Source organism: Heloderma suspectum, chromosome 1, assembly GCF_057233095.1.
Source record: "Heloderma suspectum isolate Gila_16-S chromosome 1, 16-S_ref, whole genome shotgun sequence".
NCBI classification, from domain to species: Eukaryota; Metazoa; Chordata; class Lepidosauria; order Squamata; family Helodermatidae; genus Heloderma; species Heloderma suspectum.
The window spans coordinates 172,729,805-172,755,324 of NC_139458.1; the positions used below are offsets into that span (position 1 = coordinate 172,729,805).

Consider the following 25,520-nt stretch of genomic DNA (forward strand, 5'->3'; position numbering starts at 1 on the left):
ATCGAGAAGGAGGCGGCGACAACACAAACAAGAAACTCGTCGCCCGCCCCTCTCTTCCTTAAAGCCCGCATGAGAGCAGGCTAAACCAATCGAGCCGACGTCGAACTACTCGATGATGGAGCCGCAGCGTGACCCGAGGGAACAGATGGTCGAATCATCGGAAGGGCGAACTAATCGAGCGACGCCACTTCGATGGCGGAGGGCGGGGAAGAGACCCGGGGGTTGCCCTGCCTTCGACCACAGTTTGAGGAACTTGCAAGAAGAGTCTCCTCTAAAGTAAGTTCCATTCAGTCCAGTGAGACTGTCTGTCAGGTAAGTTGGTACAGGATTGCAGCGCTGGCTGGGATGCTGTGTAAAGAGTAGAGCAATTCTATACATGCCTACTCAGAAGTAAACCCCATTAGGTTCTGTAGGAATGACTCCCAGGTAAGTGTGTATAATACTGCCGTTTTAAGTAGGGGGTATAAAGAAAAAGAAAATAACCACAAAAGATAGTCTTAAAATGCAGTGCTTCGAAAACATATCTTGTGGATATATTTTTCTTTACATTATATAGCAGTATTGTCTGTCAATCCATAACTTATATCTTTCTTCCCAGACCGCCAAAATTAGGGGTCAGTATAAAAAGAGAATATTGCTTTTAATACTAAAATGTACTTATGAGGTATTTCTTTGTAAAAATAAACTTTGGCCTGGCACAGAATATTTTCTTCTTGGTGGTTTTTATTTTTGTGTCTCCCCTGCCCTTCCTGCAACCAAAATGAGAGTGGTGAGCCAGTGTTAGTTACTACATAGGCAAGGGGTGGGCAACTCTAGCTCTCCAGGTGTTGTTGGATTGCAAATCCCATCATTCCTCACCATTAGCTATGCTGAGTAGGGTTGATGGGAGTTGCAGTCCAACAACATCTGGAGGGCCACAAGTTGCCCACCCCTGACATAAGCTTATTTCATTATTTTAGATAACCACTCACTGCATAGCACCAGTGAATTGTTCAGAATTATAGGTGCTTTTGAAGAATCATTGCTTTGCATGTGGTCTGAAAGAGGGCCCTAAATAGTACCTATTGGACAGTACTTATTCTATAGCTACAGCATGCACCTCAGGCTGAAATCCTAAGTATGCCTAGTCTGAACTGATTCCAATGGAACACAGAAGAACCTACCTTTGAGGCAACATTCTATGAATTAGGGTGCAATCCTATGCATGGCTGGCTGGAGAATGCTGGGAGTTGTAGGACTTTTTTCTGGCTAGACATGCATAGGACTGCGCCCTTAATCTATGATTTAAAATGGAGGGAGAAGTGTGGCTGTACTGTACCCCACCCCTTCCTTCTCCAGGGTTGGGCACACCCACTTCCTCCACTATTGACCACCATCTTTGCAGTGAGGATGAATGAATTGCCTGTTCTTGCCTTATAGCAGAAGTGGGCAACTTGTGGCCTTCCAGATGTTTTGACCTACAACTTCCATCATCCTTAGCCAGCATAGCCAAAGGTGAGGGATGATGGGAATTGTAGGCCAAAACATCTGGAGGGCCACAAGTTGTCCACCTATGGAAGCCTCTCAAAGAAGACCGTGACTGGGAGAGGGAGGAAGAATGTGCTGGTATAAGGGCAACTGTGGGGAAATGAATGGGGAGTGGGTGATTGGCTGGAGCAAAACAGGGAATGATCTATGACCATGGAAGCAGCAATCTCATTGACTCTATGCCTGTTGTTGCCTACTCTGATAGGCTTGCAAGCACATTTGAAACGTTGCAAAGGGAGAAGTGTCAGCAGGTTCAGAAGTAGTGGTGGGTAAAGTTAAGCATCCCTCTCTCTACTTCTTTATTTCAATCACCTCACTCCAGAAGCAGCTTTTTCTTAGACATAGCAGCCACCAGAGCTTGTCACATGTGTGTAATGCATCTTCAGAAGTTTAGGTATTGTGTGCAGGGGAACTAAAGGGGCATCCAAGCCAAATAGGCAGTGGGGGTGGGGAAGCGTGCATTTCAAGTAGTGATTTGAATTTCAGCTCTAGTAAGCTTTTATCTTTCATCCTAACTCTCTCACCCTGTTTATCCAGAAATAAGTTCCATAGATTTCAGTGGGATGTGCTTCCAGTTGAATTACAATTGCGCTGCAGTCTAAAACACAATGGTGCTCCGCTATAGCGTTATTCTCCACCAGATGGCACCAGTGTTTTGTTTAAATTGTCTTCTTTCAAACTAGCAGTAGGAAAAAAAAGGTGTATTTTCAAATAAGTGAACATAATTGAAGAAAAAGTGAACAAGAGAAACAGTAGGCAATGTAATATCTTTCACTGGACCATCTTGTGGTAAAAGTATGGTTTTTTATTATTATTTATTAAATGTATAATTATTTATTTTGCTTCCATAGAACTCTGTGGTCAACAGAAAAAGTGTAAAAATGTTGCTAATCTATATCCACATAGAGCCAGGATATTTCAATAAAATGTACCTAGGGCTTAACTAGATACGAGAGATGCAGAGCTGCCAGCCCTCTGTCTCTCTCCCGCACACCACCTTTCCTCATAACGTGACACATGTGCCGTGATGTCATCATGCAGTGTGCTGCCCAGCACATTCCTTGCACCATTGGCTGGCGGAGATGGGGAAACGTATAGCACAATGATGGCATGCAATGAGTTCTGTTTAGGTGTTATGGGGAAGGGGCAGCAAACCGTGGCAGTTCCATGTCTCTCATATCTAGCTAAGCCCTTCTCTGTGCTTAAAACTAGAGAGATCAATGTTAACAGCCATGGAACTAGGAGTGACTTTTGTTGCTACAGCCATGGAACTAAGAGTGACTTGTGTTGCTACAGCCAAAGTTGAAAGCATGTCTTCTGCTTCCAAATCCCATGATACAGTGTGCCATGATACAGTGTGCCTAAACATAGCGTAGGGGGAACTAGCGCAGCCGATTTTTCAACCAGCCACTGATTCTATAGCATGAAATGGTAGCTTGACTGTTGCCTACTACATACTTCTTGTTGTATTACTTTTTACGTGTCAGTTCCGTAGCGCTGGGCAGTACCCATTGGTGCCATTCCGCAAACTCCAATAATGCAAGCGGAGCTCTGCTGAAACTTTCTGCTGCTCGGTCCCCTTTTGCAAGCTCTTGCGCAACTGCTTGCACAACTGTTTGCACAACCGTGCTTGTGCAAATGTAACTGTACTTGGATTCTTCTCTTGTGCATAGTTTTGAACCTAGCTTCTGCTAGTACAGGGTCATTTGTGCTGGAGGAATGATACGGTTGGATACTGCCTTCAGTGGTAGAGCCCATGCTTTGCATGCAGAAGGTTCTAGCTTTGATCCCTGGCATTTTCAGGTAAGGCTGGGAAAGGCTCCTGTCTAAGATCCTGGCAAGCTGCTGCCACTTAGGATGCAATCCTATCGGGATAGGTGGCCGCCTCCAAACTCAGAGGCGACCGCCTATCCAGTGCAGGGCAGGAGAAGTGTGGAGGGGATCGTCCCTTCTGCGCTTCAGCTGCCCTGCATTTGCACTAAACAGCCGATTTCAGCTGTCTAGCCATGGAAAGTCGGAGTGTGGGGGGAGGGTGGATGCCGGATGATGCATAGGAAGTGTCGGAACGGCACTTCCGCCCACCCTGCCCTGGGAACGCCCTGTTTTCGCTGCTCCACGCTCCTCTTCCAAGTGCAGTGTGCGGGGCCATTCCGTACTCCCTATGAGGAAGTGCGAGAGGGGGCGGAGGTCGGTTTTCAGGGAACTGTCCTATCCTATGGCCATCTAGCTGTAGCTGGTGACTAGCAGCCACAGGATTGCCCCCTTAGTGTAGTACTGAGCTAGATGCACCAATAGTTTCATCTGGTATAAGGCTGTGTCATGTTAAAGTTATGGGCTATGTTATGGTTTGACTGTTTTATAAAATCAAGTAAAAAGTTAAAGATGTCCACAACCCTCACTCAGCATAGCCTTCAGTTTGTTTCAGTGATGATTGTTCTGTTTTGCTTTGCTGCTAACTGTATTATTAGCACAAAATATCTTTGCAGGATTTCAATGCATGACATCTATTTGGGGAAAATATCAGTCCAAATGACAGTTTTGTGAGATGTAATAATCTCATCCATTTTTCAGTTGTGTAATTTTAGAATGCAAGGTCCTAATTCTGCCTGCTTACGTGAATGGAATAGAGGAAATGCTCAGTGTTCGTGGTCTATAAAACTACAGTGGTGTTGGTTCCTGATTTAGTCATATTCAGAGTAAGCCCATTGAAATTAATGGGACTTAGGTTAGTCAAAACTTTAAGTCCCATTAATTTTAATAGGTCTACTCTAATATGACTAAATCGGGAATCAACCTATTAACTGGATTGAAATGTGCACAAAACCTTACAGATTATCTTGTGTTTATAATGTAGCATCGGTTCATCCTGATTTCACAGGATTATCGGCATTTAAAATGATTTCAGACCAACCACATCTCATATTCTCCCTAAAACTGGCAACATGAATTCCTAAAGATGACTTTCAGTGGTGCCGCTGGCCAAATCCAGTACTCAGAATGATCTAATTGCAAAGTTATCAAATATTAATCATGATGATCTTTGTCTTTTCTGGTGCCAGAGCTCTTCTCCAGGTGTCAGGAAAGTAATTAGGAGCTGCCTTCCCTTAGAGTGTCTTCGTTTTGAATGGGTGAATGTGCCTGTGCTCCAAACATCCTTATAACGATGATGCTTTTCCAAATATTTGACATAAATTTGTGGTTTGTAAGGTAGGGGTTATAGTTCAGTTGTCAAGTGTCTGCTGTGTGTGTGTGTGTGTGCGCGCGCGTGCGGACACATGTGTGCATGTAGAAATCTTCATTTATTACCTCTGGCATTTTCAGTTCAGATAGATAGTAGCAGGCGTCAATAGTACAGCAGCATCTAGCTCATATTTTACCAAATGCATGGATTCACTCCAAATCTCCACAGGCATTCTGATGAACAGACAGAATTACTGGTGATCACAAAGATCCCTGTGCGCTGCAGTGCTGGGGGCAACTCTGTGCAGTAAGTTAGTAATCCATAGCCGCCTGCCCCTACATGAAGCTTATACATGGCAGCAAGTAAAAATAATAATTACAAAGCCTCTTGCTTGGGGCAGGGGATCGAGGAGCATGAAACATGCTGGATATTGTGATCAAATAGCATTGGAGAAAGTTGGAGAAGTGGTCCTTTCAATAAAAATTGACAGTGCTTGAGCATATATATGCTACTAGGACGCATGGGAGACTGATTAGTCGTTGTGCACCTGGTTACTGCTCTTTTTCAGAAGTGAACTAAAGATTTAAAATCATACACTTCCTGTCTTCTGTTTATGAAATGAAGGGGGTAACGACAAGAGTCCATGGATGATTTTTATTTGGAACTAGCTTGCTGCTCATGAACTCCAGACGTCCAGGATATTTGCTAGGAGAATCCATTATTATGTTGGCTGCCCAGGCCCAATAAAGTCAGCAGGATGTCTCTCTTTGACTAGAGTGCAAAGTGGGTAAACATCTTTCAGAGTGTTTCCTATCCAGATCCAAATAAAAGCACACGGCTCATCAAGCCTTCATGTTTTTTGGTTGAGACAAGACAGCGGATGGAGTTACAGGATCATGACGACCTGTGACTTCGCCAGATAGGCAGCTGCTTAGATCAGTGCTTGTGGCTAGCAGAGAGCCAACGTGGTGTAGTGGTGAGAGTGTTGGACTGGGAGCCGGGAGAATCGAGTTCTAGTCCCCACTCAGCCATAGAAGCTCACTGGGTGACTTTGGGCCAGTCACAGACTATCAGCCCAGCCTACCTCACAGGCTTGTTGTTGTGAGGATAAAATGGAGAGGAGGAGGATAATGTAAGCTGCCTTGGGTTTCTTGCAAGAGGAAAAACGGTGGGATATAAATGCAATAAATATATAATAAAAGAAAACTGACCTCAGGTTTTTCTGCCATCTTGGTGCATTTGAAGACAAGCAGATGTTATGGCACTGCTGAGCTAGATCAAGTTCCTAGTTCAAGATGATGTACATAATTACATCGAGGCAGGGCGTTGTAGGGGACAATGAGGTAGAAAAGAGAACCAGTGGGGTAGGTGGGCTACTACAGCAGGTCAAGCAGCAAAGTAGTAAAATAGCCCCCATGTGAGTGGCTGCTTGAGGGGAATGGGCATTATGTAAGCATGCCAAAGACACATATCTAAGTATTGGGTATACATTGACAGGTGGTTAAGCTAGGCTGTGAGAGAACAAACATTACATTTGGGGGATGAGGAGCCTTTACACTTTGCTGGGCAGGCTTGAGACATTTTGCTGCCTAATGCTGCCCCCATCCCCACCCCCATTCCATATACAGATGCTGACTGGTGTGGCAGTTGAATCGTATTTAACGCTGGTGGTGGGACAGTGTGTTCCACAGAACCTGAAGGAAGACTACCTTAGAGGGTGCAGGTGCAAGATGCAGCTCTGTCCTCTAACAGAAAGGATCAGCCGGGGGGCGGGGGGGGGGGGTTTGCTGCCATTGCTGTCCCTCACACCTATCCCAGCATCTGCTGCCTGAGGCAGCCACCTCACTCTGCCTTATGGTAGGGCTGGCCCTGCACTTCACTATCATGACTCACAGGACACAGCTACACCATAGCCTGAAACTGGAAACCTGAAATATGTCATTTTGTGAAGGGGGACACTACTGATGTCTAACAGAATTCTTAGGGCCTTACCATTCTACAATTCTGTGGACTCTTTGGGCAAAGATATAAAATTTAAACGTGCATAAACTTGCGTTTGTTTGTACTGTAAATAAACTTCATTTGTGATCGCTCCTTTCTGAATTTCCCAGTGTGAATTCAACATCCTTTTGGCGATTAGAATCCTTTGGTTATGCAAACAAAGGACTTAGGGGTATTAAAGTGATGAATCTAAAACTACACTTTAATGCATGGAGCAAATGATGTGATCAGATATGTAACTGCTGCATTCCAGGGCTCTCTACTGATCCTGTCTAAACAAATTCCTTCTCCTCAGTGCTTGAAATGGGAGAAGAGAAAGTTCCTTGACGTAGAAAAACAAATACAAAATGATTATGTTTGATTTGCAAGTGTAAACATTTATCTAATTATTTCTGTTTAATAGAAGCAGGCTGAAGTAATCGCATCTGTAAATGCAAGTTCTTCCAGTGCTTTTTTGGTTTCAGTTGGCTGCTAAGATCAATATAGCAAATGGAAAAAGAAAGGCTTGAAATGAATTTAACTGCTAGAGTCTGAAGCCATTTGTGATCTCAGGTTGCTAGCATTTTATTCCTCTCTTAGATCATAATTTCTTTAAAGTAGAGAAGGGACAACACCAATGATATTATTGCTAGTTTACAAAAGGTGGCATTTTATGTGTACCTAGTCTTCCTTTGTTGTAAGACAATCTGGGTTATTGAGGGCCAAACTAGACATTGCACAAAACATATGGCTACCTACTGCTGATGGCAACTGTGGCATTAACGTCTCCTTCCAACTCCATAATGTCTATTAGAATTTACCCCTGTCCTGTTGTGATGACATTCTGCATTTTCCTGCCTACTGTCAGCAGCAGGCAATGATGTGGAGATAAGAGGAAAGTCTGGTAACACTGGTAACTTTTACTAGAGGTTACAGAAAGCAGTGAGGGGTTAAGTATGTAGTTGTAATAATTTTAGTGCAAAATTTAGGCTGCCTTGGAAAGACCGTGTCCGATCATTTTTTTGCACAAAATGCAGATATTCACTTGAACACAGGATGTTCTTTTGTTTTCGGCCACTTCCTCCCCTTCCTACATAATACTATTTACCTCATTAAAGGTGCAATCCTAAGCATGTTTAGACAGAAAAAAATCCTACAACTCCCAGCATCTCCAGGCAGCCATGGTTTTTTCAGTCTAAACATGCTTAGGATTGCACCCTTAGTGGCACAAACATTGCTACAATTAGTATGTACCAAAGCCTTGTATTTTCCCTTCCTGACTATTGCTTCAGCCCTTAACGAATGTAAAGTGGATCCTTTACATTCTTGACGAATTGCACCTCTGCACCTGAGCACCTGCTTATTTTCAGTCTGAAGGCACATGAGGCAGCCACCTTGCTGAAGCTAAGCAGGTTTGGGTCTGGTCAGTGCTTGGAGGGGAGACCCTCTGGGAACCACATGTAGCCACCTTGAGTTCCATAATGGAAGAAAAGTGGGATATAAATGTAATAAATAAATAATACATAATAAAAATCTCGCTACTTCTTGATGCCCAGACAATGGTTGACTACTTCATACTCCTGTTTCATGGTCCCCCTCCTTACTTTCTTCCAGCACATTGCTTCAGATTTACTGAGGTAGTATGAGTCCACGTCTCAAGGGTACAATTGTACAAATAGTCAAGGAAAAACTGCCTCTCCTCCCAGCATACAACTCCAGGTGGAGGAAAATACATTGTGACGAAGTGGGCAAAGATTATTTCTGGAATAGCAGTAGACTAAAATGAAAAGAAATATGACAAGAGGGTCAGCGTTATGTTCCAGTTCTACAGTTGAATTTGGTGTTTTTCATTCCATTTCAGGTTGTATTTACATGACAAATGCTTCACTAAGATAGAGAATCAGAGCCACTGCATGTTGCCCTCAGTATGTGGGATGCCACTCCATGTTCAGTGTTCCACATAAACCTGTGTCAAGATTCCCTTAGGCCCCACCTCACTTCAGTGCCCAAACATACAGAGATGAGAGGCTTCAGTCTACAGCTTTCAATCCATTACTTCACAGGGTCATACAGATGCAAATTCCCAGAGAAACTCTCCGTCTACAAAGAATGGCCTTCAGGGGATCCAAATGGAATTTACGAGAGTTGCCTGCCATTTGAATAGGGAGGCGGTCTCTCTAGCCTAACTTAAGGGAGGGAGGTCCCTCTGTTGTCGTGAGGCTTCTAAGCACAGCTTCTCATGCAAGGCAGTCGGGTAGACCGCCCAAGTTCCGCCCCTGCCTTCTCTCTCTTTGCTCGGTATCTGCGCCTGGCATCTATTAGGTCAAACTCCTGTTTACTGCCTCTCATGGGATGTGTGTGAGGAGGGACCTTCAAGCTCAGCCATCTGTATGTTTGTAACCTGAGAAGCAGGTTCTGAGGTTACCTACTCATATCTGAACTAGCCTGGGAAAACACCTCCCCCATGTCTGATGGTTCTCCTGCAGAATCTGAACTGCTATTCCACTCCCTGCGCTCAGAAACACCCCTGACAACCTGCCCCAATGTTTAAAGCAGGGGTGGTCAACTTGTGGCTTTCCAGATCTTTTGGTCTACTATTCCCATCAGCCCTAGTCTGCATAGCCAATGGTGAGGATGTTGGGAGTTGTAGCCCAAAACATCTGGAGCTCCTCAAGTTGCCCAACCCTGGTTTAAAGGCTCATGTTGTATATTATACAACGAGCAGTATCTAATACCGTCACTGCACTCCCGCTTGTTCAGTGGTGCCTGCAGGACCCACCACTCGTGCAACAGAAAGCTAGCGGTTCATAAAGCAACCCCAGGAACAAGCAGAAATGCTTGTTTCTGGATTGGAACAGGTCGGTGGAGCTAGCTTCTGCAAACTCCACTGTCCTGCCCCATTTCCAGTAACGAGCATTTCCACTAGTTTCTGCTTACTCTTTTAACTGGTAGCTCTCTGTTGCACCAGTGGTGGGCCTCCTGTCATGTGGGTAGACTTGGATACTGCCAAATGTAAAGTCTGGCCTAGAAGTGCAGCACACATTGGGAAAGGATAGGAAAGAATCAGTGGATTATGCCAGCCAATTTCAATAAATAATGGGGACATATCACTGGGAAATTAGCCAATATGAACATATTTACAGATGTGCTTAGAGTCCCCCTCCAATTTAGCAGATTAAAAGCAAGTCTTAAAATAATGTGATGTTTGTGAGGTTTGTACAGTCACACAAAAGGTACACCTATGGGCCCAAATAACACAAGCTTTGTAGATGACCTATGGACCTCACCTCCAGCAGCCAGACAACTATAGAACCAAATGTTTATTATATTTCAGAAGTGGATTTAGTTTGTAGGAATCTCAATGTCTCAGGGCACAATATATCCATTGCTATTTCTTAACAATCTTCAGTACTATCTCCCAGCATTTGTGTGCAGATAACTAAACATGCAGGCGCGATGGACCTGTGGATGCAAATCTATGTCAAATTAAAATTCTTCCCTCTCCTTAGCAAATTTAGTGATTGGCTTCTGTAAAAGCAACTCTACTACTGTACTGTGCAATCAAAGCATGTATTTGTGCAGTGGCTCAATGGACAGGGCCATTAATTGGAAAAAAGGGAGTTATCGCAATTCCAAACACGTTAATTGTCATGCTTTGCAATTATGTTAATACGGATACACGGATGAGCTCATTTTTCTGAACCATGATACATTTACATTGTGGCTTCTGCTACTGAGCGAGTTCTCCAAGCCAGCTCTAATCCAAAGTAATCACTTATTTAATTTGCTTACTGTAACTGGGTACCTGAAAGTACCAATGCTGCAAACCTCCTGTCATAAATGTGTCAAAATGCTAACATTCTGTTTACCTGACCCTGGTGCTATCATTTTGTCAATTGACTTGTAGTTTATTAACAATATAAGTAAGGCCATAACTTGATTTACAAAACAATTCTGGAATATATTAACATCCATTGTTTGAGTCAGAGAGTCAGAGTCTCATCTTGTATAAATGCTGCTGCTATGGAATAAATTAGCATGGGTAATGTAACAAGGTTGCACATTAGAAATGGAATTGGCTCCCCCCCCCCCCGCCCTATGTGAGTGTTGATGCTACAGAGCATGAGATTAGGACCTCTAGTGTTAGGCTTCAGAGAGTCTGAACTCAAGCCCACTTCTAATCCATGAAAGTAATTCGATGACATTCTGCAAGCCACTATCTTTCTAATAGCTCTTTCCCATGTGACATTCACAGTGTGGGAGCTGTGTGATGGGCCTGCTTCCCATGCTGTTTGGGTAATATGAAAAGCCCTCTGGGATGTGACAGCCCTTTGCTGGGGCTCCTCCCAGCATTAGTGTAGTTCCACCCAGACATTGGTGTGGGGAGGACCAGCAGTGGGGTCTCATAGAATCATAGAATAGTAGGGTTGGAAGGGGCTTATAAGACCGTTGAGTCCACCCCCCTGCTCAATGCAGGAATCCAAGTCAGAGCATCCCTGACAGATGGCTGTCCAGCCTTATCTTGAATGCCGCCAGTGTGGGAGAGCCCACCACCTCCCTAGGGAATTGGTTCCATTGTCGTATTGCTCTAACAGTCAGGAAGTTTTTCCTGACGTTCAGCTGGAATCTGGCTTCCTGTCACTTGAGCCCATTATTCCGTGTCCTGCACTCTGGGATGATCGAGAAGAGATCCTGGCCTTCCTCTCTCTGACAGCCTTTCAAGTACTTGAAGACCGCTATCATATCTCCCCTCAGTCTTCTCTTCTCAAGGCTAAACATGCCCAGTTCTTTCAGTCTCTCTTCATAGGGCTTTGTTTCCAGACCCCTGATCATCTTTGTTGCCTTCCTCTGAACCCTCTCCAGCTTGTCTGCATCCTTAAAGTGTAGTGTTCAGAACTGGACACAGTTCTCCAAATGAGGCCTAATCAGTGCTGAGTAGAGGGGAACTAGTACTTCCAGGGATTTGGAAGCTATATGTCTATTAATGCAGCCCCAAATAGCATTTGCCTTTTTTGCAGCCATATCACATTGTTGGCTGATATTCAGCTTGTGATCTACAGCAATTCCAAGATCCTTCTCAATTGTAGTATTGTTGAGCCAAGTATTCCTCATTTTGTAACTGTGCATTTGGTTTCTTTTTCCTAGGTGCAGAACTTGGTATTTATCCCTATTAAATTCTGTTGTTTTCTGTCCAGCACTCCAGCCTATCAAGATCACTTTGAATTTTGTTTCTGTCTTCCAAGGTATTAGCTATCCCGCCCAATTTTGTGTCATCTGCAGATTTCATCAGCATTCCCTGCACCTCCTCCTCCAAGACATTAATAAAAATGTTGAAGAGCACTGGGCCCAGGACCAAGCGCTGCGGTACCCCACTCGTTACCTCTCCCCAGTTTGAGAAGATCCCATTGATAAGCACTCTTTGAGTCCGATTCTGTAGCCAACTGTGGATCCACCGGATCGTTGTTTCATCGAGCCCACTTTGAGCCAGTTTGCTAATCAGGATATCATGGAGCACTTTGTCGAAAGCTTTGCTGAAGTTGAGGTATATGATGTCCACAGCATTCCCACAGTCCACAAGGGACCTGATCAAAAAATGAGATCAGATTCATCTGGCAGGATTTGTTCTTGACAAATCCATGTTGGCTTCGAGTAGTCACTGCAGTTGTTTTCAAGGTGCTTACAGATGGATTGCTTTATAATCTGCTCCAGAACTTTCCCAGGGATTGATGTCAGACTGACTGGTCTGTAGTTCCCAGGTTCCTCCTTTTTACCCTTTCTGAAGATAGGGACAACATTAGCCCTCCTCCAGTCATTTGGCACTTCACCCATCCTCCATGATTTCTCAAAGAGAATAGGCAGTGGTTCTGAGAGTTCTTCTGCCAGTTCCTTTATTACTCTAGGATGCAGTTCATCTGGTCCTGGAGATTTGAACTCATTCAAAGTAATTAGGTGTCCCTTGACCATATGCCTATTGATCTCAAGCTGCAATCCTGCCCCTTCAGCCTGTACTTCGCCTTTGGCAGGGGGGGTCATAGACCCTCTTTTGGGAGAAGACTGAGCCAAAGTAGGAATTGAGCACCTCTGCCTTTTTCTTGTCATCTGTTATCACGTTGCCATCCTTATTTAATAGGTGAACCACCATTTCTTTCCTCTGTCTTTTACTATGCATGTATCTGAAGAAAGCCTTTTTGTTGCTTTTATCCTCCCTCGCTAACCTCAGCTCGTTTTCAGCTTTAGCCTTCCTGACACCATCCCGGCAATTCTGTGCTACCTGTCTGTACTCTTCCTTTGTAGCTTGGCCTTCCTTCCACTTCCTGTATGTGTCCTTTTTTGTTTTTAGGTCATCTCTAAGCTTTCTGTGAAGTCACATTGGCTTCTTCTGCTGTCTTCCACCTTTTTTTCTTGTTGGAATGGTTTGTAATTGTGCCTTGAGAATTTCCTTTTTTAAAAACTCCCACCCATCTTGAACTCCTTTTCTCATTAGAGTTGCTTGCCATGGGACCTTACTGATAATTGTTCTGAGTTCATTAAAATTGGCTTTCCTAAAATCCAGGGTACGCATTTGGCTACATTCGGCTTTTGCTTTCTTTAGAACCAAGAACTCAAGTATAACATATTCACTTTCCCCCAGAGTTCCCGTAACTGCTAGTTTATCCACTAAGTTATCTCTGTTGGTTAGGATCAAGTCAAGGATAGCTAATCCTCTAGTTCCTTCCTCTACTTTCTGTAGGAGGACATTATCAGCAACACAAGTCAGGAATCTCTTGGAGGGGCCATGTTTTGCAGTATTTGTCTCCCAACAAATATCGGGGAAATTGAAAGGTCCCCCATTACTACTACATCATGCTTCCTTGAAACCTTTGCTTTTCAAAAGATTCATCCTCGTCTTCTCCTTGATTGGGTGGCTGGTAGTAGACTCCGACCACCAGGTTCTTTTTATTCTTTGCTCCACTTATTTTAACCCAGATTCTCTCGATGGGGCTACCAAGCTCATCGTCCTATATTTCTGTGCAGAGATACGTATTTTTACCATATAGTGCAACTCCACCTCCCTTTCTGTTCCTCCTGTTCTTTTTGAACAAGTTATATCCTTCAGTTGCTGTATTCCAGTCATGGGTGTCATCCCACCAAGTTTCAGTTATACCTATCAAGTCATAATTTCCCTCCTGTATTAAGAGTTCAAGTTGGTTCTGTTTGTTTCCCATACTCTGGGCATTAGTGTATAGACACTGAAGACCATGTGCTTTATAGTCTGGCTTTCTTCCTACATGTTTGTGAAGACTATTATTGGGCGCTATTAGAGCTCTTCTCTCCGTTGTGGTGTGTGAGCCTTCATACATTGTTACCCCCAACTTTACATCTCCCTCCCCTGTAGGATTCAGTTTACAGACCCTGTAGGGTCTCTTGCTGCATGGACTCAAAGTTCTTCATATTACCTGATCAGTGTGGGAAAAAGCCATGCTATAGTGGCTTCCATGTCAGAAATGTAATGTGAGAAGGAGGGCTCAGTTCTCTATACTATGAAGCTTGAATAAGCGTACCTCACCTGAAGACAACTAGTACTACCAATCTTACCAGTCTTAGGGAAAGGTTAGGCTTAAAGCAGGGGTGAGCAACTTGTGGCCCTGTTTTGGCCTACAGCTCCCATTAGCCCTAGCCAGTATAGGGCTGACCATGGGAACTGTAGGCCAAAACATCTGGAGGACCACAAGTTGCCCACCCCTGATTTAAAGTCACCTACATCAGTGGAGGCTGGTGGCTCTGATTTTGGTGGGGCTGTAAATCCATTCTGGGTCTCGGTCAGAAGCAGCCAGAACTCCAAAGCAGCTATCCAAGGTTCTGAACCTGTTTGGGGGGAAATAGCTCCTTAGATAGCTGCTTCGGAGTTCTGGTTGGTTCTGACTGAAACCTAGAATGGATAATCAGAGCCACCAGCCTCCACTGACCTACTCAAGTTTTCTATTCTTGTCCCCTGATTTTATTTTATTTTTTGGTTTTGTTTCGCTTCCCTCCTAATTATTTTATAATGTCTAGTTTTGATACTTGACATTACTGTTTGCATTATGTTGTTATTGCTTATTCTTGTTTTACTGGAAGCTGCTTTGGGGGTCCTTGGCTGAAAAACAGCATGGGGAAAAACACACACCATTAACTTAACATAACCGCATAAAACATAGCACTCATTTGAATTTAAGGATATCTCTCATTTTCACCTGTATGGATATTGGGTTGAATCCAGATACCTTAGCCATGAAATCAATGGGACTTAAGTTAGGCATGATTAGCTTTTCACATTGATTTCCATGGGGCGTAAGTGATACTTCATCTGGATCCAAGCCACACTTTTCACATGACAATGGTGGAGGGACTTTAGCTCAGTAGCAGGGGCACCTGCTTTGCATATAACAGGTCATGGGTTCAATCCTTGATATCTCCAGATAAAAAGAGGTTGCAAGTAGCAGGGCTGCGAAAAACCTCAGTGTGAGATTTTGGAGAGTCACTGCCAATCAGAGTAGACTGTATTGGACTAGGTGAACCAACAGTCTTTCTTGGTTTCAGGCAGCTGCACATGTTGGTGAGCTGTGGTACTTAGGGAGCACGTCTTTTTCTCTTTTTAGATGGTCCCTTGCGAAAACTTGTCAGACTAAAATAGAATCTGTTCCTATCCTGTGTATGAACAGATTACCTTATTAAAGTTTGATGGCTTGACTGTAGCTTGAAAGGTCACTCTTGACTGGAACATCAGTACTACATGCATGTCTGCTTTGTGTTTCTTACTGTCCTAGAAAAAACACCCCCCTCCCTTTCCTTCTGAATTTACTTATCCCTTGTGGTCTTCTTACTGAGGTTTAGAGAATGCTCTGGAGTATACTCAGCAAGGGCTGTGCTGGTTGCCTGTACTGTAATTGTTTCTGAAATTAAGCAGAGGGAATTGAACAGCTCTCTGGCTCCTTGTTTGTATATACAGTAAGTCATAGCACAGGGAATATGGTAAGGACGGTTGCTGTCATCGGGAAGTGAACTGTGTTTTGTTGGTGAAACAAAACAAGTGTTCCAAGCTATACAGAGCTCGTTGTCTGGAGAAATTTCCAATGACTTGCAAGAGCGGCAAATCCATGTGTTTAAAGCCAGATCTTCCCCAGACATGGAGAAAGTGAGAAGTGTGTGAGTGTAGGGGCAGAAATGGGGGGCCCAACCTAAAGAACAAAAAGGACATACTGGTCAGGAATCTGGAATATTCTGCCCACTTGTCACTTACCTCCCTGCAGCTCCTCACCCCAATAATTTTTTCTCCCAAGTAGTCCCACTTCTGGTATCAGAACCCAGCTGAGAGGAAAAGATGATATGGTGGGAGAGACAGCAAGTTACTTAGTTGTGGCCAAGAGACGGGTTTATCAGCCCCAGGCCATATGTCCCATTTGCTCATAGGGTTCAATACCATGCATTTTTAGACAGAAAACGTCCTAGAACTCCCTCCAGCAACCATGCTGGCTGGAGGATGCTAGGAGTTGTAGGACTTTTTTCTCTCTAAATATGCATCGGGTCGTGCCTTAAATGGCTTTTTTTTATTTTTTACATGATTTGAATTTAAATACCAAAAGGTGTGGCTGTCACATGCAGTTTTTTTAGCAGCCAAATTCTTAGCTAGACGGAGAGCCAGAATGTTTCATAACATCTCTATAAATTTGCTCATTTCAGGTATATAATGGCCTAATGGAAGAATAATCAGTACTTCAGGTCTATCTAATCTAGAGTGATGGTGGAGGAAAACTCATAGTGAGTCTGACTGAACACAGCCAAGAGCTCATTATCGAGCCTATTCTGTGGCAATGATGGTGGCAAAAAAGTCTTACTTGTTGTCCAGCAGAGTTGTTCTGTGCGGTGAAGGGCCTGTTACTGCTTGGCTTTCAGACAGAAGCAGAGGATTTCTCGGAAGACCATTGTGACTTGTTTGCAAAGCATTTTGCAGATAGAATTGCTCATTTTGCAGACAGAATTGCTCAGAACTGTTTGGACGTGGGCTCTACTTGGTTGTAGTAGTTGGGGAAGAGGCTAGAGACTCAATTTGTCTTGTTTTATTGGACACCTTTCACCTCGTTAGCACTGAGGAAGTGGACTGAATCCTTGGAGAAGTGAAACTAACCACTTGTGTGCTTGACCTTTGGCAGTCTTGACTTGTGAAATCAATATGGTTAGGCGCACAGACTTGGATCCGTGAAGCAGTGAATTCTTCTTATAAGGAAGAACATGTACCTAGGGTATTGAAAGCGGGTGGTATGGCCTCAGTGGTGGGAAAAGCATATTTGGACTCTTTGCACCTGAATAACTATCTCACAGTTTCAAATTATACCTTTTATGGGCAAAGTTTGTGAATGAGTGGTGGTGGTGCGCAGCTGATTGTCTTGATCCTTTTTAGTCTGGCTTCCAGTCTGGTTTTGGAATGGAAACTGCCCTGGTGACCCTAGTAAATGACTTGTGCTGGGAGGCAGACACGGGGAGTACAGCCCTATCGATTCTCCTCCATTTCTCCACAGCATTTGATACCATCAACCGCGGTATCCTTCTGGATCAACTCAAAGGGTTGGGGGTTGGCCATACTGTACTGAACTTGTTTCATTCAACAGGACCCACAAGGTGATGCTAGGGGACCACTGCTCCCACCCCTGGCCAGTGGCCTATGGGATTCTGCAGGGTTCCATCTTGTCCCCCATGCTGTTCAACATCTACATGAAACTGCTGGGTAGGGTCATCCAGGGATTGGGGCTGTGGAGTTATCAGTTTGCGGATGTGACCCAGCTCTATCTTTCATGTTCATCTGATCCTAAGGAGGCAACAAAAGTACTGAACCACTGTCTGGCTGCTGTGAGGGATTGGATGGGGCAAAACAAACTGAAACTTAATCCTTAAAGACAAAAGTGTTGTTGGTAGGTGGATTACCTGACTCAGGATTAGATACACAACCTGTCTTGGATGGGATTGCACTCCCACTGAAAGATCAGGTGTTGAGTTTGGGGTTCTCCTTGATCTGGCACTCTTGCTAGATGTACAGGTGGTGCCGGTTGAAAGGAGCACTTTTTTCCAGCTTTGGCTGGCTCACCAGCTATGACCATTCCCAACAAAGTCAGATCTTGCCACAGTCATTCAATCACAGCCCTAGTTACCTCCAGATTAGACTACTCTAACATGCTCTATGTGGATTAGACTTCTCTAACACGCTCTATCTTAAAAAAATGTCTGGAAACTGCAGTTGGTGCCAAATGCATTAGCGAAGTTGCTGGCAGAAGCTAGATCTTTTGATCATGTTACACCTATGAATTGTACGTCTGCCATTTTGTTTCTAGGCTCAATTCAGGGTGCTGGTGTAAATCTTAAAAACCTTAAACAGTTTAAGGACTGCCCTCTTCTATATGTTCATCCTTGCATGCTCTAGTTGTCATTTGAGGCACTACTCCAGAAACTCCAGCCTCATGAAGCTAGACAGGAAGCCACAAGGTCTAAGACCCTTCTCTATAGTTGCAACAACCTTGAGGAATGTTCTGCCAACAGATTTGTCAGGCCCCGACATGGTACTGTTTTAGGTGGTAAGTAAAAACATGGCTCTGTAAGAAGATGTTTGGTTAAAAGTTTTAATAGGACTTGGTGTGTGTTTTTATAGCTCTTATGTCTAATAGCTGCTGATCTAATAAATGGTTGTTTATTAATTTGGGTTTTTAAGATTAAGATACCTTAAGATTTAAGAGATGGCTGAATTTGTTCACTGCCTTGAGTTCTCTCTCAGAGAAATAGGCAGGATATCAGTTTTTAAAATAAAAATCAATTATGTGTATAAGAAGAGACAGGATCTGCCAAGCAGCATAGTGCCTCCCTTTCTGTAAAAGAAAAAAGGGACGATGGAGTTACATGAAATTATTTGCTTATTTATTACATAAATAAAAACCACAAAACCACAAAGTACAGCATAAAAACAATATGAAATATAAAAACTTAAAACGACAGTATAAAAATAAAACCAGAATAAAACCTAGCAGCAATGCGGAGATTTAAAATACAGTAACAGATTTAAAACAGCGAATTTAAAAGACTAGAACGCTAAAATGCTGGAAAAATAGTAAGGTCTTCATCTGGTACCAGAAAGAGTACATTTATATCCCACCTTTTTTCCATTGTGGAATTCAAGGTGGATATATGTAGTTCCCTGGTGGTCTCTCCTCTAAGCATTGACCAGACCTGCCTGCAGGGGGCTGCCTCATGTGCCTTCAGACCATGTCTTGTTGGAACCATAGGATCTTCCCTATGTCCCACGCACCCCTGTGGCCTGTACTGAGAGACAGATATCTAATGGTGCTAAGGTAATTCCTTCACCAGCCAAGGTTCTGGATCATAGTTGTTATTGACATCTTGTATGGAATATCAGCTATGATACTAAAATGTAAATTCTAACAGATATTAATACTTCAGAACTTTATCAGGCAAAAGATAAGTGGAAACAGCCCGAAACACTAATTATTGGATTTTTATCTTCTGTCACTGTTTTCTTTATTTCATAACGAAGGGGTCTCAAGATAAATGCTGCTAAAAATGTTAAGCATCTTCTCTTCAAAATGTTGAGAAAATGCATAAAATGTTTTCATTTGCAACCTTCTGCATTACGGCTATAGCTCTTCTGAGAGGTGATACAGCTGAATAATAAAAGATGCCTTTTGTAAGAATTTAGAACTTGTCATAAACTTGTCATAATGTTTTTAGTGTCATAAAACTAGAGCTTGAAAGCATTTCAGCTTTCTAGACTTAGCTTTGCTGTTTTAAATCTGTATTTTAAATCACTGCACTGCTGCTAGGTTTTATTCTGGTTTTATTCTGGTTGTATTGTTATACTGTGGTTTTAAAGTTTTATATATTTTATATTTTATTGTGTGCTCTTTGGTTTTAATTTTTGTGAACCACCCAGAGAGCTTAGGCTATTGGGCGGTAATGAAATGAAATGAAATAAATAATAAAGAGAAGTGAAGACCTGGAAAAAAACCCAGAAAAATTCAGCAAAAATGTTTTTTTCCCTGAGAACCATTTCGTTAGTTTCTGAAAAATTGAACAGCTTTGGATTATGAAATATTTTCTTTTAGAACTTAAGAAAAAGTATATATATATTGTTACCCAGCTTTACTCCCCCCAAAATGTTTTCTAAAGACTGTAGAAAGGCTAGAGATGTAAAATGTCTGGAAATAATGAAGCCATGGGGAAAAATACTTTTCTAATCCTCTCTGTAAGATTCCCAGCATAGTTCTTTCATTCCTTATTAAAATTATTGATAAAAAATATATTTTACTGATAGACACTTATGCTCCATTTCCCAACCTGTGCATAGTCACCATTCTGCATTCTTGACAGCTTGGATTTTGTTCTATAGAGTCCTATGTTTCTGATGCTGTAGCAGTCAATGTAGTTCTAATCTATTCAGACAATAATTACAAATTTACTAACTGAGTTAACTTCTAAAAGTTTTAAAATATAATGATGATTTTATGAGCAAACTACACCGTACATAAAATAACTTTAGGAACAGAAAGACTGCTTTGTGCTCCTAAAGCAGCCCTCCCCAACCTGGTGCCCTCCGGATGTTTTGGACTAGAGCACCCAGCATTCCTGACCATTGGCCATGCTGTCTGAGGCTGATGGGCACTGAAGTCCAAAATACCTGGTGGTCATCAGTTTGGGGAAGACTGTCTTAAAGCAACAAAGTGACTTTAGATCTGTAAAGAGCGCTAAAAGGAAGTATTGGTTATTTTTCAATTTTCCCCCAAACTCCTTTTTTCTTCTGAATCCCCCCAGAAAAAAATTGGTTTTTTTCCATGACCTCAGCATTTCCAGAAATTTTACATCTCCACATATAACACAACCTTCATGTTCACAGAAATGTTTGGTCACAAAGAGATTTTAAGTTGTACTCTGATTAAGTGTTCACATTATATACAAATATATTTGTGAATTATGGAAATAGTCTATAGTATGTTAAGAAAATGGTTGCAATCCACCTTTAGTCATGCAGAACTGGTCATGTGCCATAATTAGTTGCTCTGGATGTAGATACACATTCCTATAGTCATCCAGCCAGGTCAATGGGGTCCATCTGGATGAGTATCTGGATGCAGATTTGATGGCATATATAGGTGCCCATCTGCATCCACAGTGCTTCTGGATCCAAAACTCTGCTTCTGTATGTGGATCTCTTTTGCTGCATTTGGCAGAGGATGGGGGCGATGTCTTTTATTATATCAGTTTGCTGGTGAAAATGCAAACTTCTCAAATATTGCTGCACTGGTGACAATCCAGATTATAGCCCCTCAGTCGGCTTATTTTTACAAAGTATTGCTTTGTAAAATAATTTAAAACATATACAAAACTATGTTAAAACAGCAGATCAGGTTAAAAATAATAAAATCAGTATCGTTAGAATGAAAGTTTTTGCGGACACATATAGTGATAGTAAAATTACAAATGGCAAACATACAAACTTCTGTATAAAACAGTATTGTTTCTTTAATTTGTTCCATGTATGCTAAATACATAAAAATACAAAACCTCAAATTAAAGAAAAAGATGAAAGAGACAAATGAAAGATAGTGATGTTCTTAGAGTCAAATGCAGAAACCTTTGATGACTCTAAAGTAGAGGAAGATAGGGCTAATTCATATAATGTTTGGGGAGGCTTTTTGGTGCAGAAGTGAACCTAGGTTCATTTTTTCTTCTTGCCAACTTTGTTAGGTTTAGCTTCACTTGTGAATGCTCAGGATCTGAAAACATGAATAAATCAGAGTATTCAAAAGACTGGTTCAGCATACTAAAATGTTGAACCATGTGGTTTGTCGCATACTGTAAAACTGGTAATGGGAATCAGGCCTCAAATTGTGATGGCTAGAAGGATAATTGATATCATTAGAAATAATGTTTTTGGCCTATTGAGCATGAGAGAGAGACCCGGTTCACACTATCACTGCAGCTTAAACAAGCCACAGTGGCTTGTTTAAGCCACGACTTAACAACTCTCAAATAAACCATGGGCCATTGTTGGATTATTTGAGGGTTGTTTCCCCTCAAACAAGCCATGCCACCTGGGTTCAGATGACAGGATATGCTGTGCCCAGGTGAATAATTAAGGCAAATGATGCCTGGCATGTGCTACAGCTTAAGCAAGCTGCTGTCGCTTATTTAAGCTGTGGTGATCATGTGAACTGGATCAGAGAGTGATTGTGTTAGGTGAATCCGGGGGGCGGGGGGTGTTGGGCATATGTTCTATTCAAGGATTCACATTCTCTTCCAGGGTTCAGCATTCTGACATAAGAAAGCAGAATGCTACCACAACACAATTGCAATTATATAATGAAGCAGATGGCTTACTTGAAGAATGTGCGATGTCCATGCACGAATATTTTGGGAGCTAACAGCAAGAGAACGCTCTCTTAAATTCTAACTACAAATGTTACACATTGGCAATAAGTTTTGTTGTGGTTATTGACTGCATGATATGCTAGACCATTTGTTCATAGTGATGGATGGTGGCCATCCGCAAATCTGTAAAATGTCATCCTGGCCTTAACTGTTACAGGTTCACTTGGATAGACACCAGCGGCCAAATGGGATTGTCATTCTCATCTGAGTACTTCTAGTGAGGCAATCTGGCTCAAAGCCTGCAATCATCTGCCATGTGTAATGATATTCTTAAGTCCTCAAAGCTTGCAGTTTCCATCTGGATATTTTGATCATTTCAACAGTTGCTAAAGATCTCTACACCCACCCTTCAAATTACACACTTGTGAAATTTCCTAGTTTTTTGTCCATCAAAATACATACCTTAGCCAAAAAAAATAAATCCAGTGTGTTGGTGTCTCATGAAACTTGTTCTTAATTTATGACTTGAAAAATATGGGTAACAATGATGCATATTTTTATACCTTGGCTTTGATTCTGACTTCCTGTGAGCAGAACTCTGTTCATGGGACACTCCCACTGGTGGAAGAGGGGATTTTTGCTGATTTCCCCCTCCTCCTACAGCCTCCTATATGCTCCTAAAAGCTGCTCCAGATGTTTGGGGAATACTGTGGAACAGTGGGGGACATGGGGTGGGGTGAAAATTGCCTCCAGCCTTCCACCAGTGGAAGCTTCTGCTGGATTTCAGACCACTTTGCAAACTGAAGGAGCTCTTCCACTCACAGAAAGGACACTTAGGTCCCAAGCCTGTATGTTTACACAACTGTTAGGCTATGGGAGTATAACTTTGAGGGAGAAGTTGGACTCATCCTCGCCATCTTGGCCAGTTCCTTGCTACAGGATCTGCCCAGCTCCTTCCCTGTACAGCTTTCCCAGGATCAAGGGTGAACAGGGAAATACAAAGACAGCTAGGAGAGGTGTGGCCTCCAGGGAAACAGGGCAGGACCTGCAGGAGACAGAAGGAGACGCAGGAGACAGAAGGCACTTTAAAGAGAGCCCTGGGCCAGATCTACACCTCATGTCATATTGATGCGATCCCATCATGGTGTTACAATATCCCTCTTGTGCCTTTATACCTTGTAGCACACACAATTGTGATATTTTGGATAATATGGAATAAAAGGCAGGAAATAATGCTAGAAAAGCGACATATGGAATGCCTCATGTGCCCCAACAGTTATTGCACTTCAGCACTGATAAAAACACTACTGTAGATCTAGCCCAGGTGAAACTGTGTGGGAAGAAAGGAACTGGACAAAAGAAGAGAGCAAGCTGTGTACTGGGGCACTTCCAGGCTGGGTGCTTTTAGTGATGGACTGCCCAGTGATGGACCTTCTGCTGTAAGCTAAGTGGTTATTGTGCTTTTTGTGTGTGCACATCCCACTATGTTCCCTTCATGCTAGAGGGTCTAATATAGCTATATCAGTGGGGGAGGGCAATGCACCTGAGCATGCCCTTTTAGCAGTGCGCTTGTTAATTTAGGGTGCCATCCTATGCGTGTTTAGACCTACGACTCCCAGCATTCCCCACCCAGCACTGTTGCAAATACTTTATATTTTTAATGTGGGTTAAAAGGCATTTTAGTAAAAATTTAAAGATTAAAAAATATAAAATGCTACTAAAATGGTGCTGACCAGAAAAGTAATAGTAAAGGTGTGCCAAGATGGAGACGCATTATGATTGGGCTCGGCTGCCCAAAATGTCACTGTACATGTCAAAGCCATGCCTCTTCGCAAAGTAGAAGGGTAGCGATGAGGCAATCTGTATCTATGCAGACTGTGCTGCTGTGCTGTTCTTTCCCCCCAAAATCAGATTTTGTGAAATGGGAAAAGCATGAGAAAAATGGAGGAGAACAATGGTGTGGTGATGTGAGTGAACAAAGAGTGGCAAGAGAGTCCACAGCTACTGTGGAAGCACCCTGGCAGTGAGAGAGCTAGCCATGGGCGATTTGCTGCGAGCTGGCTGTGTTTGGTGGTCGTTCAGGGCACATGCAGACTGCTATCCCTCAGCCACCCCGGAGCTTTTCGCATAAACTGATTTCCTGAGACCGCTTAAAGTCCGATTTAAGTAGAGTTCTCCGCACTATAGTTGCTGTGTGCCCCAGCTCCCCTCATTTAGCTCAGGTATGCTAGCCCTGCCCAGGGATGTGCCTTTCACCGTTACCCAGGTCAAGGGGATGTTTCTTGCCGCTGTGTTTCTTGTCCCTGTCTTTCCTGTCTTACATACAAACGTGTGTATCTGCTCATAAGTAATTCTCACTGTGGTCAATGAGGCTTGTTTCCAAAATGCATACTCCTGAAGTTACTGAGATTCCCATGAATTGAAATCACACATTTAGGAGCCTTAAAGCTATGTCGAAGCTGTGTGTCTCTGATGTTTGCTTCCTTGCTTTTTGGAAATAATTCCCAGCTTCACTCCTTCGCAGCATCGGGAACTTCAGGGGAAAGGAGATAGGGGATTAGAAAGGGGGCTGGTTGACGCCATGGTGCTTCAGCCTATACTGCGCCAGCTGTACTGGCTACTGGTGCATTTCCAAGCCATCGGAGGTCCGCCATGCTCTGTCGTTGCAAACTTTTAAGAAGGCCTTGAAAACATATTATTTTACCTTGGCCTTCTCGTAATATGACTGCTATTGTTGCTGTTACTGCTGTTAACATTGTTGCTGGTTCTATTGTTGGCTTGTTGTTTTTATTGTTTTTATCACTTTTAACATTTTAACAGCTTTTATGTATTTTATTGCTGTAAGCTGCCTTAGGAGGGCTTCTGCCCTGAAAGACAGCCAAGAAATATTTTAAATAAATAAAGAAATTCAAGTATTCAGGAGGGTTAACTCTCCTAAAGGCTATGAAATGCTATGTCGAAGCTGCATGTCTTTGATGTCTGCTTCCTTGCTTCTTGAAATTAATTTGCAGCTTCGCTCCTCCGCAGCATCAGGAGCTTCAGGGGAGGAAGAAGGCTGCAGCTGTGTTTCTCTAATGTTTGTTTAGCTGTAAGGAAGGTTGGGGAGGGGAGGGGAGGGGAGGGGAGGGGAGGGGAGGGGAGGGGAAGCCTTTTGCATTGGTTGATCAGCCCTGCCAGTCTGATGTAGTTCACTCCAAACCCCTCACCCCACCCGGAAGTATGTTACTGTGAAGCAACTTAGAATGCTATGGTGTACCCATTTGTGGAGCCCTGCGCGGACCAAAGCCAATTCCCTGAAAAATCCGGGTAATCCTCCATTCACTTCTCCCCCTGTTGTCATGGAGACTCCCCCTAGGAACCCTCAGCTCTGGAAACAGGAAGCCATGGCTCAGATTGAGAAGACAGCTAGGAAACTGTCTTTGAGCAGAAGGAAAGCCCACTAGTGAGC

At 43.0% G+C, this 25,520-nt stretch overlaps 1 protein-coding gene across 9 annotated transcripts in view; it reads left to right on the forward strand.

Annotated features, from left to right (window-relative positions):
* The first annotated feature begins 41 nt into the window (after window positions 1–41).
* Window positions 42–25,520, forward strand: part of LOC146358408 (uncharacterized) — a 169,744-nt gene continuing 144,265 nt past the window's right edge. For 3 of the 9 annotated variants that reach the window (XM_084810507.1, XM_084810498.1, XM_084810517.1), the window contains exon 1: window positions 42–276. In XM_084810507.1, the coding sequence (XP_084666633.1) occupies window positions 113–276 (164 nt within the window). In that variant the 5' untranslated portion in view covers window positions 42–112. The remainder of the gene's footprint in view (window positions 277–25,520) is intronic. The other 6 variants (XR_014784401.1, XR_014784403.1, XR_014784404.1 and 3 more) reach the window with 5 other exon arrangements.